The 13,485-nt window shown below is 38.1% G+C and overlaps 1 protein-coding gene across 2 annotated transcripts in view; it reads right to left on the bottom strand.

The window, feature by feature from the left end:
- LOC137278330 (collagen alpha-1(X) chain-like) overlaps positions 1-13,485 on the bottom strand; it is a 58,242-nt gene that overhangs the window by 26,696 nt on the left and 18,061 nt on the right. For both annotated transcript variants that reach the window (XM_067810601.1, XM_067810602.1), the window contains exons 2-4: positions 5,514-5,577; positions 4,283-4,336; positions 3,905-4,018 (exon numbers count right to left, since the gene is read on the bottom strand). In XM_067810601.1, the coding sequence (XP_067666702.1) occupies positions 3,905-4,018; positions 4,283-4,336; positions 5,514-5,577 (232 nt within the window). The remainder of the gene's footprint in view (positions 1-3,904; positions 4,019-4,282; positions 4,337-5,513; positions 5,578-13,485) is intronic.

Here is a 13,485-nt window from a genome sequence, read left to right on the forward strand (position 1 = left end):
ACTATAGGAATCAGTAAACCCCTTGCAGGGCTTTGAACATCTCTGGGAGCTCCAAGACAAACACGCAAGAAAACGTGTTGATATTCCAGGAAGGAGAATGGGCTATATCATTCTTCAAATTTGGGCATCCATAATGCTACTCTGCAAGTAATAATCATGCACAGATCTCTCCACGGGTTGTAAGACATGGAACGAAGAAAACGTGTATTTTGTCACATTCAGGATACAAGCAAGTCTAAGTTTGCAGAACACAAAGACTCGGTGAACCTCCGAATGGACTAGACAGTAGGCTGGAGATTGAAACGGGAAAGCTAAACGTGCGAATCCATTTCACGTAGTAAATCATTCACGACAGAATCGATGATTTTGAACTAACATGTTAGTAACGCCAGGACTCAGAAGTCGGGATTCAGACAGTGAAACCGGTACTGGAATTAAACAGTTAGAGGCATAATTGACAATGGACAAGTTCCACACACAGGTACACTATTGGTGTTGACACATTGTGACACTGGCACTAGACAGGCACAGGGACATTTTAGTTTAGATGATTGTTTCTGTGACACTGGTAATAGAAAGGGGCGACCCTACACATGTCGTGATAATTGTATTTCTTTACATACCCTGTGTTATGAAGTACTGTCACTATAAGTCAGTATCTTGAACACATTACACAAACCATAACACTTGTCCATAACACGATACACACACAGTAGACCTTCTTTAAAACCTATTTACAGACAATAGACCTTTTCCATAACACTATTTAAAGGCAATTGAACTATTTAAGAACACTACATACAGACAGAAAGCACTGGTCCTGAACACTGCATACAAACATTAGCACCGGTCCTGAACACTACATACAGACAATAGCACTGGTCCTGAACATTACATGTAGCCAATGACAATTGTTCTGAACACTACATACAGACAATAGCACCGATTCTGAACACTACATACAGGCAATAGCACCGGTTCTGAACACTACATACAGACAATAGCACCGATTCTGAACACTACATACAGACAATAGCACCGATTCTGAACACTACATACAGGCAATAGCACCGGTTCTGAACATTATACAGATATGAAGAATCTGGTCCACAACACTATACACAGACACTAGTACTGGTCCTCAAACCAGACATTTACACAAATCACTGTATGCACTACAAACTATTCCTGAATATTATACACAGACGATGACGCTATGCCTGCATATCATGCAAAGGCAATACCACAGGTCCTTAACACTATCCACAGACAACGACACTGGTCCCAACCATTTTACACAAACAACAACACTCGTCCTACACACAATTCACAGACAACACTATACATAGATAACCAAGTCACTGACAAACGGTGAGAACCGTATTGATCATCACACTATGACAATGGCAGTAGCCACAGACATCAATTACAGACAATGACAGTAGTCACAGGCATCAAGTACAGACAATGACAGTAGTCACAGGCAACAATTACAAACAATGACAGTAGTCACAGAAATCAATTACAGACAATGATAGTAGACTTAGACATCACTCACAAACAATAACAGCACCCATCACTGATGTATGTGGCTACTGTCACTGTAACTGATGTCTAAGGCTACTTTCGTTGTCTGTGATTGATACCAAGATCCACCGACGGCATTCGGCATAAACATATGAAAAGGCTTTCTATTGCTCACTTAAAAAACCTAGTACGTCTGGTACCAGTTAACTAGGAAAAGGACACTGATGCATCATACTTTGTCATCCCACAAGACATACAGTCGTGTCCAAGATTTTTCAAGCACAGATTGAAACACTATGGTCTCATTTCTCTCCTTAAACTGCAGTAGTTGGACAACTGCTTCAAACGTCAAAGACACTCAAGTGTAAGACAAAACATACACAGACAATGCCTGACCTCGTCATTATCATTTACCACACTTACGTATTCATAATCTGTGACATACTCTCTAAAATGCAACCACAATTTATACAACATAAATACGTCGTCGTAGACCACTATACACTAAACAAATCGTTATACATACTGTTGTGTTATTGACGTAAGATCATCCATGGTTACATCTATTTATAACTTACTGATCGTATCTTTTCACAATGATCCTAAAATCTTTCAGACGTATTGTATAATCAAATTCCAATGGTATGGTATGCTGTGGTCAGTTGTTGGAGTGAAATACAATTACAGTTGACTAACACATCAGTTACAGACAATAGCAGTAGACTATAACATCAGTTACAGACCACGAGAGTAGCCACGGACAATAGTTGCAGGCAATGACAGCCCCATTCGTCAGGACGTTGTACTGTGCATTAAATTCATATCTCCCTTAAGTATCATCGTCTCACATTGAAAAGTTCTATTTCATGTGTTTTCTTGAAATTATTTTGGGCAAAATAGTATTTCAGCGCAATATACAAGACCTTCTGATTCTTTTTACAAGCAGTTTGTCTTATATTTTTTCATCATCGGTTTCTGCAATAATTCTTTCAAAGTGGTCCTCGTGAGTTTCTCGACCCTAATAAATCTGTAATGCCCGGATCAGCACTTTTCTCATTAAGCTGTGTGTCTGGGGGCAGTTTGATAGCCAGAGAGATTAACGAGATCGCTTGTCAACACGAAGGCCCGTGTTAAATTAGCCACTGTCAACAACTTATTTCTGATGTCCCCTACCGTTATGATCCTGATCTTACTTAGAGCGGCGTAAAAAAATTTCACTCCTTAAGCTTCACAAGAAGAAAATCAATATATTCGCGCTTGTTTTTTGGCTTTTTATGAAATCATATCTTGAGCTAATTGTATTTACTGCTATATAGAATGTCAAGTCAATGTCAACATTGTTTCTCTCTTAAATTCGAGCTATTAACAGAAAATATCATTGCTGACCTAAATACATCCAGCCGTTGAAGTCAGTGTTCTTTTATTTGGTTGATATACCCGAAAACCATACATCATCACTATTTCAGATCCTCTCTGATATAAATGTCTGTGAGAGAATTACGTTGTCACTTTCAAGTATAGTCATCAAGCTGCTGCTTCACAAAACATGGTTTATACTCTGAAATATGTTAGGGGATATTGGAGTAACACGTGTTATAAAATACAAATGATGAAGCCAAGGAGGAAACAGATGATGAAGAGAAAGTATGAGAATATGCAGCTATTCCATGTCTGTATGTATTACTTTTTCTCCCACGCATTGGCACTGGCTAGTGGTATGCTCGCAAAATGGAATATCCACTACTTTTTCTAATGTATATCCTACATAATTGCTATAGAATTATAGAAAACAAGTATCCACATTATACATGCACTATCAATACAGTCTGGTCGGTGAGTAAAGAAGCTATTGGCTAAGATGCTCAAGATGAAAGGGACGTACCAGTTGGCAAGAATGAAGCCTTCTTGGCGATAGCTTATTTTGATCGGATATTTATTTATTCTAATCTATATGGGTTTATTTTCATCTACGTTACTTTGCATAATGAGTCACTGCATCAATACTGAAGGATCATTTACATGATGACTTTTTTTTCACATTCAACAGCACATACACAATTTCCAAATACAATGAATACATACATACGGTGTGCCAAATATAACTATTGTTTTATTTTTGAGTACTGCGTAATTTGAATTAAATTGCTTTGTGTACAGATTACAATCTGGCATACAAAATATCAACATTTTGTAACTGTTTTAATCAAATATTTGTTCGGGCTATGTATGGATCAAAGCCTTTCTTCTTTAGTACACAAAAGTGATAATAGGCTTTCAACAATTAAGAAATCCCTGCCCAGAGCAGAATTCTCGATGTTGACTACATACAACTATTCATCGTTTCATCCACCAACCCGACCATGTATAATCACATTACCTTTAGGGCCAGGGGGTCCCCTCATGCTGTTGTAACTCCGGAGATTTTCTGCCACTAATCCTGGGTCCGGAGTGTCCCCTTTGACCCCGGGGTCGCCCTTTCTGCCAGGGAGACCTATATGAAAACATAATCAGTGGTAGAGTCAGTTGAGATCAATACTACCATGTTTATTATAGTGCACATATGCGAGTGTCTGTAGTCAGAGACGCTACCTATAAACCATAAGGTATCCGCAATTAATGTTTGTTGTTTCAGTTACAATTAAATAGTGACGAAAACTGTCTTTTCGCCAGCAGTGTCTGATCTCAAAAGTGATGATGTACATCGATATTTTTAAACATAAACAAATATGTTTTTTCAGATGCATATGACTTTCACCTGGAGCCCCCGAATCCCCCTTTTCGCCTCTAGAACCAGGAACGCCGGGTGGACCTGGAAATAAAAACACACACTATTTAGTAAGTATCATTATGTATTTATATCAGGCAAATGTCTTCCTTGCCGCTAATATTCCATCATTCACATTTAGTGCACAATTAGTTTTTGCATACTCTCAGCTTATTGCTGTTTTCCTAGTTTTTCCATCTCAGATATAAGTTGTAACAAAAGTAGATTACAGCGTATTCACATATATCACTCATAATTCATATGCAACACTCAGAATGTGTGAAAAGGTCACTGAGACGTATGATGGCCGATGGAGGTAACCTTTAACTAACCTGTAACTAAACATTTAAAATCTGACTTAATATTCATGATTTGCGTATATGATTACATTGTCTTGTATTTATAGCACAGTAAACGCAAACGTATAATGAAGACAATCTTTAAACAAATATAACTTGCACACTGCTTATCTCATGATGAACACAAGAGCAACCGCAGACAACAAAAATCGGTGACATCGTTAAACACAATAATGTTCAACAGACCCCGCCAATTAGGAAACAGCAGCTCGTTTCAAGGCGTGGCTAAGGTTATTAATTATTAGCAACATAAACGTGAAAGAATTTCTATCCAATGAATTGCCACGGAATCCTACGTAATGATTTCCAAATTATGTTAAAAGCATGAAGAAACACGACCCAAAGATATGTAACGTAACTTCAATTAATAACTCCGCCCGACATCGAAAAACAAGTAAACTACGCTTGTAACGAACTGAGAGAGCACACAACTGTATAATCGTAAAAAAAACCACATAAACCAAGTTCGTTTCAAGTATTTCGACCACAAACTGTGGCATAGACTAATAAATCAGTGTGTTTTATTCGACAGCTCACTATAAGCGAGTTTGATACAAACATATCGGACTGTACTCCATCAAGAGTCATGATTTACATTCTATGTCCCATACGTGTAATGAAACAAATGACATGTTTTTTGTCTTGTCTTTAGACAAATACATTTGAAATGGTCAAATAACATCTATTGACAGATTGTTTGACACTCATTCTCTGCAAAATGCTCTATCTTAAAAAGAACATTCAAGTATTAAGAAACCCTGAGCATTAAAAAACGTTAAAGTATTACGAAACCTCAAGTATTAAGAAAATCATGTATTAAGAAAAATCAAGTATTAAGAAACCTCAAGTGACAAAGCATATACCTGGTTGTCCCTGTGCAGAGCAATACTCCTTCGCATCGCGGCAGTAAGAATGCAAGGCCACCAACTGGAAGATAAAAATAAACAAATTGGTGTACCTGCAGACACTGATATCCATTATATCTATAATTGATGCACTGGAGCCTCTCCTGCTCAGCAGGGTAGATAATCACATATGCATTAAACCACTGGTGTGCACAGGATGAGATAACGATGCCATAAGTGATGGCAACCATTGCTGCGTGGGATGAAGGTTTTGTATTGTTACCAGTATTGTTCTCACAACGAACAAGGTGGTTCATCCTTTGTTACATTCTGTTTAAAATAACGGAGTCTGTGTAAAATGACATATTACGTATGAGTGTACGTGTAAGTATGCAACACCTTGAATGCTGAAGGAATGTTCTTTGAGGGTAATGTTTTTTCCAGAGCATTGAATTTCGTTAAAACATGCTTGCGATGTTTCTTAACTGCCTGACGAAGAAGTCCAAAGGATCAGGACAGAGTGCTTCAGCAGAACATAAAGTCCTTATATAGGTTACCACATAAGCCAACGTGGATGCAATTTGTAGCTAATTACGAACAAGCCAATAATCAGCAGTATAAGGTTTTATTACAACCTTCACAATGGAACATCACATAGAAAGGATCCGGAGTCAACAACAAATACACATTAGAAAAAGGACATAAATAAATACATTTTTCATTTGTTTCATACACACTGTGAGTGATACATACCGGATCCTTAGCCCTCTGAGAGTGCATGTGAAGAGAAAGAGGAGTCAGTCAAACAAAGTAACAGTCGTTGTTCATTCTCTTATACATCATTTATTGTCGGAGGATAAAAACACTTGACTTACGCCTACAACGGCCATGGTCTGTTTTACAAGATGCATACCCGACATATTACATGGGTTGTGAGTGAGTTTAGTTTAATATTCTAGCCATATGGCGGCGACCTGTAAATAATTGAGTCTGGACCAGACAATCCAGTGATCAACATCATGGACAACGATCTACTCAAATGGGATGCGATCACATGTGTCAGTCAAGTCCACCCGATCCCGATGGTCTCCTCTTACGACAAGTATGGGTTATTGAAGATCAGTTCTAACACAGATCTTCAAGGGTTAAAATGTAGACAGACATTGACTTTCCATTGCATGTATTACTGGAAGGAAACTAAAGGTTCACTCACGTGTTAATAATATCCAACACCAGTTCTCACCATGTTGTCAGTCATAACAATTTCAAACAACCTAACTTCGAATACACACATTCATGCATCTTGTAGGGATATTCTTATATCTAGAGTAGAAGAATGTTGCATATCAAATACATTTCCAAAAAATACAATTATTAATCCTGTAATAATTACAAGAAAATCTACACTTTTTACTTAAAAGTTCAAATTGAAAATTTCAACTCACTCTCAACTGGTGTTCGCTCAGGTGATTGTAACTACGTGTAATATTAAAGTTGGCACATGCGCCCTTATGTTTCAAAGCCAATGTCTTCCTGATTCAAGACTCGTTGATTAGAAACAAAAAATTAATCCAGTTTTTAAGTATCGTTTTGTCAAGTGACATAACAGCATTGTGAATATAACCTCGGTTAATTTGGACGCATTACGTGCTCGGAGATAATTATCAGTGACAAGATGGAAGAAGCCTTTTTATAACAGCTGATGGAAACCGGGCTCTCTTGGTCAACAACATAGCTCTAAGTAGATAACATGATAGCGGCACTGAACTATCAGTGTCACGGTCTCTATCCTTGAAGAAAGATTAATCTGAAGAGCTACAGCATCACTGTCATGTTGATCTGTGTAGCACTGCACTGGTTGTAATGAATTCATTTGATTCATTTTCCTTGTACGTGCAGAATGTATTCTAATTCAACGCACTGTTTTTTGTATTTACTTTTGAAACTTACTTTGCTATCGCATGTCAAACACATTAACCACATTTGTGAACTGTGTCAAGACGATCTTTATGAGGTCATGTGCAATACTACTGCAATAAATGATGTAGAACTTAACTCGCATCATCAACAAATTTCTTTGATCGTGCAAATTTAAGTAATTGTTATGGAGTGTTCGCTCAGCTTAAAAATTAGACTAACTGATCACTAAGCGATCCGTTTTCGATGCTGTAACTGAAATGACCAAAATGATTTCTTTTCGTCTGTTAGACGATCGAGATTCCTAGCACAAATAGTAAACACAGCGCTCGAAATTAACGTCCGTCATTAGGTCAGAAGCCGAAAGAAACCCAGCTTGTATTTTCTGCAGATCCCTGTGGCCGACAACGTTTTCACCCCCAATACCCAAGATCATTATTTTTAAAAATATCATAACGCAATTTTTATTTGAAATTTTTTACTCAGTTTGTCACATGTTTGCTGAGAATTACTAATATTGTAGCTAAAAAAAGTTATACCCATACCCACAACCTTTTATGGTTCGGAGTCCTCCTGGCCTGCAGTTATCCAGGGTGAAGGGCAATCCTGTACTACAATGAGTGATTGAAAAGTCGCCTTGAGTAGTGTTTCAGTTCTATCACCACATGTGATGCATTTTCAAGTTCTTCACCTTTTTACTGAAACTCGATGTTGACAATTCTAACAGCATATGACTGATCTTCGTCTAAGATAACAGGCCTTTTGAATTCTGACACGTCCAAGGGACACAACTCCGAACAATGAATTGAAACTACAGCGCCGCTCCCTCGATACAAGACTGACATGATTTAATTATATCTGAACCACGGAGTGCAAACTGCCTATGAATCTAGGCTATAATATTTCGGTCCTTCAATGCCGTTTACGCTTCTCTGACAGTGCACGGAAAGACTTCTACATCATTAGAGCATCTGCATGCTCATTAGGAGAAGCCATTACATCCCAGCAGTATTTTTTCACCTGGGCACATCAGCTAGTGTTGGAAATTTAGGTCCCATATCACTCCAGGTGTCACAAAGACGGAATGATGGTCCTAAATGTCCTTCTTAATTGGGTCTTAAGGGATGTTCTAATATTTTCTTCAGTCTGTGTCTCCCCTAACAACTGTCTGGTGGAATGTCTGTGAACATTTGTTCTGATCAATTTGTTGCAAAACGAGTATTTCCCCAGAATTGACTATTTCTGGGACATCAGCGCAAGGAAAGGGATCCTGTCACGTCATGTTATTGAAAACATTTCATATTCGAGTGCAAATTAGTGCAAAGCCTACAAGCAACTTTTACATGTCAGTTTCAAAACTTTTCGTTGATCACATGGATGAATGTCATCTGTGTGATTAAAGACCAAGTGCAATATAGCGTCCCACATTAAATACATATCTACCTAATCATTTCATGTGTAACACATGTGTACACAGATGTGATTGGAGAAATTAGCAATGATCCTGGGAAAGTTTCTCGAGTTTTAAAGTGACTATCCATTCATGATCATAATCAATAACGTTGTAGGCGTTGCCTAGGTACTGTAACTCATTTGATTACATATTCAGTACTTCAAAATGCCAAATGCAGTCATGGCGACTGATAAAGTCTCTATCGATCCCTTATTCATTTTTACTGTCAGATTTTGATACTAAACAATGCAAATGCTGAAACCAACCAGTGAAAATATCATTTTCTTTTTAAATGGAACCGAAACAATGTGTTAGGTAGAGAATGCAAAAGTGACACCCTATAATTAGTCAGAGTCCCACGTGGTGAAATGTTCAAGCCAAGTTTTATAAATCTAGTATAATATTATTATGTTTTTAACCAATTCTTCAACATGTCTTTATGAGATGCATCTTCATGTAGATTATAATGAAGAATGTATTCACCCAATTTAGTTACACCACCATCCTGAATACCTCTAAAACAAACCTTGTGTATCTTCCTTAGAAATGGGTAACTTAATTGTTACAGACATTTTAGTTAAGCGAGAAGCTAAAATACATAGAGATGAAACACAAGCATTTACTAGATACTGTGTACCCGTGAAGGTCCGGAGTAGAATAGGCCTTCAGCAACGCATGCTTGCCATAAAAGGCGACTATGCTTGTCGTAAGAGGCGACTAACGGGATCGGGTGGTCAGGCTCGCTGACTTGGTTGACACATGTCATAGGTTCCCAGCTGCGCAGATCGATGTTCATGCTGTTGAACACTGGATTGTCTGGTCCAGACGATTATTTACAGATCGCCGCCATATAGCTGTAATATTGCTGAGTGCGGTGTGAAACTAAACTCACTCACTCACTCACTCACTCACTCACTCACCCACTCACAACTAGACACTGTTTTGATTCATTATTGATCACCTTGCCATTGTTCCTTTTAATACCTTCACAAGACGGAGACGTTTTATTGCTATCTCACAGACACCACACATCCAGAAAACGACGTTTTCATAATTATTTGAGAGACGAGTTATACTCCAGTAAATAAATACATCTTTTGTATCAAAAACAATGTTCTGCACAATCCCGAGGATAAGTGAAATGAAATCCCGATATTGAGTACGACCGTACATATTATTCAGCCGACAAGCCATAGCGATTCTCACTGTATTTTCACCGTATGACCTCGTTGCAGTTTACATGTCACCTGACAATAGACGTAACTGGCGTATGTACAATGCTTCGTGCTCTTTTATTTTTCACATTGTCCATCGACATGCACATAAATATCTTCATGAATGGAAGGGGATACCAGTCCTGATTTCATATTTCATTCTCGGACTAATTCTGTTATTCTAGGTCATCACCACGCTTTTGCTTATTTTCTGAAGATAATAGTGGCGTCTCGTGTCAAATGATGGGCTACTTAGTACGCTCAACACCTTGACCTAACTATAAGATGAATCGATCTGAAAGTGTCATATGGCAAAGCTGTTAGCTCAGAAGGCATTTCTAGAACGTGAAATACTTCGTTCATAGAAATTCATAAGTGACAATGTTCATATGATGCAAAACTTATTACAGAAATAATTCCATTTGACATTTTAGGAGGAGATAAATGTTGCATTGAACCACACCCGATTTTGGGGACCAGAATGCATCTTAACAAAACGTATGATTAACCTCATAGCACTTATGACACTTTGACTAAAACAAATGCTTAACCTCGAATATAAAGACGCAGATGGTACGAGTGTAAACATCAGCTTTTTTCAGGGAGAAGGCCATGTTTTCACGTTTTACTAAAAGCGTAAGTTTCATGGCCTGTCTTTTCACTCATCGTAGAACATATGCCTGTACCAACGTTTAAATCTATCAATCAAAGTCCAGGTCAAGGTCTGTGCGGTCTGTGGCTGAAATGTTCCAGCTTGTTAATTAGTTTTCGACATAATCAACTCTGTAGCTACACATCTGTACCAGCGTGATGGAGAGCTTGAACCTGACAAATGTAGGAGGCTTCTCCCTGGTGGAATAAAACGTCCTCTACATCGGAGTTCATGCATTACAGCAGGTTTGTGCCCCAGTGCATTGTCCTGGTGGAGGAGTACAACTTAGGATAATCTCATTCATTTGTCTCGGCACATTAGCATTCTGATGGTATTTAATGGCCTGACCCTTCGGGGAAACATTCCGTATGTCAGGTCCCTGTTTCTGGGATGTGAAACCCGAAGCGTCATTTCGAAACTCGAATGTTTCGAATTTTCTTGACTCTAACAAGTAAAATATTACGCTAAATGTTCTTAAACAGGAGACATAAACAAGCTCGATTACTTTTATCAGATTTCATTTTTGCGAAGTTTGCTTTTCTTTTGCTGTTCAGTATATGTGTATTACAGTCGATCATTCATATTCTATTCACATTTTATTCAAGTGGTAGTTATGTAAGGTTTTCGTGTTCATGGATCACTCCGCTGCTCAACTCTGAACAGTGGCAAAAGAAGGAGTACTACCATTCCCTATATCCTGCAGGTGACGCCATGCCTGTTTGGATGATTGTTTGAGTTTCAGAGCTAAGTGGCGACAAAATGTGACTGTCAGTTTTCCATTCTCATCAACACAATAACCCAACACTATTATGCATGCACAACTATGCTGCGTGGACGAGTCTGTGGTTCCTTTGCAGCATCTAACCATTTATGTATTGTACGTTATGCATGTAAAAGATACTGATGGGCAAAAGAAATGTCGTTTGACATTGTGCAGACGTCCAATGGCTTGCTGTCGTTGATCTCTCGTTAACCTTGCCATAGTTGCTGTGTTGAGAAATCCTTCAAGCCGGCAATGTATGCATGAATGATTGCATGATGCCTATGCATCTCGATCTTAATCCTGTGATTGTGCGAACTCTTCCCTTTCTACAAGTAAAAACATATCTGATCTCAATGTTAATCAATACTTTATTAGACAAAACAAGCTATACGAACACTATATATGTTTACCTCAAACTTGACTTCCTGTGTATTTAAAAAAAAACATAGGCTCAAATACGCCATTGATACTTACGATTCATTTCCAATATTACGACGTTTCTTTTGCCGTTCAATATATTACTGGTGTACCATAAATGCTTCGGAAAATTTCAGCCATCCCCTTAACTAATATATAGAGAGTCTATAGAGAGTTATGACGTTTTCCCTATCTCCTTTAGTGTGAGACTGTAAGCATCATACCATGTCATACGAATTGGGGTAAGATTAGTTTTTGTTCGCCTGACCTCTGCAGACACGACCTACACATTCCATAGATAATAGCCATCTACCTATATAGATGACATACATACATACATACATACATACATACATACATACATACATACATACATACATACATACATACATACATACATACATACATACATACATACATGTGCGTGTACGTAAACGTAATATTTTCAATGGTACAATGGTCACCTAATCTTAAGCTTAATCCAGACGTATTTATAAAAGGACGCTTAGGAAATGGTTACACTTGCAGCAACATTTACTGCAATATTGATAGCGAATGGATATCATGTTTCAATTTTCAATTTTCAGGCTCAAATGATATTGGCAAGGAGGGCACATGAGCCATGGTGGCTGTTAATAAACCCTCTTCCCATTACATTTCTTCCAGCTGTCTTATAGTACCTGGTTGCTGTAACCTAGATACTGCATCAAGTTACAGCATAAAAAGTACTCATCACAAAAGAAAGCAAGAGTTTCAAATCAGTGCCTTCTTGTGCTTCTGAAACAGAGCCTTTTAATTTGTCATGGGACCAACTTATGACAAAACTGAAGTAACGAAAATGTTCATACCTTCTTGCTTTCAAAAGCTAATATTTGCATTCAAAAACAGGGTAACACAAGAAACATTCATTCATGCAACAGTTAATCTCAGTAAAGAAAAATAACAACAGACAACCCCTTTTCTATATTCATATGGAATTTCTGCTGAAGCAATTCCTGCTTTACAACCAGCATGTGTTTTTATGACTAACTATCAAAATGTGACGACGCCAAGACCGGGTTTTTGCGAACTGGTGATCGCATCTTCTTCCACGGGGACATGCGTAAGACCTCCAGAAACCTACTGAAATGATGTTTTACAATTTTTTTAAATGTTTACAATAGTACAGTTCTTTGTTTTTACAAGAGGCTGTGTTATAAAGTTTACAATATCTGACAACTCCCGTACAATGCAGTGAATTTCTGTAAAGCCTTAGCACGTCTGCAGGCCGTTTTTTGACTGTACTTAAGAATATCTGGCCTACTCTCCAACATAACGAAACTCTCACTGATAAATCTGAAAAATACTAAACCACTTTGAAATTCGCTTGAAGTAATATATTGTGGTCAGTACCACTGAGTGAGTTTCGTTTCGACTGATTCGTATACAGTGTGTTCTGTTACAGTTGGGAATATCAGCAAAATCTGGATTACCTAAGTTAGGTTTCGATGTCATGTTGCGGAAGATGGAACGTGTTCCATGCAAAGTTACTGCAGTTTGGAACGTTCACGATACTGTCGCTAAGGTAAGGTGAG

Source organism: Haliotis asinina, chromosome 3, assembly GCF_037392515.1.
Source record: "Haliotis asinina isolate JCU_RB_2024 chromosome 3, JCU_Hal_asi_v2, whole genome shotgun sequence".
NCBI lineage: Eukaryota > Metazoa > Mollusca > Gastropoda > Lepetellida > Haliotidae > Haliotis > Haliotis asinina.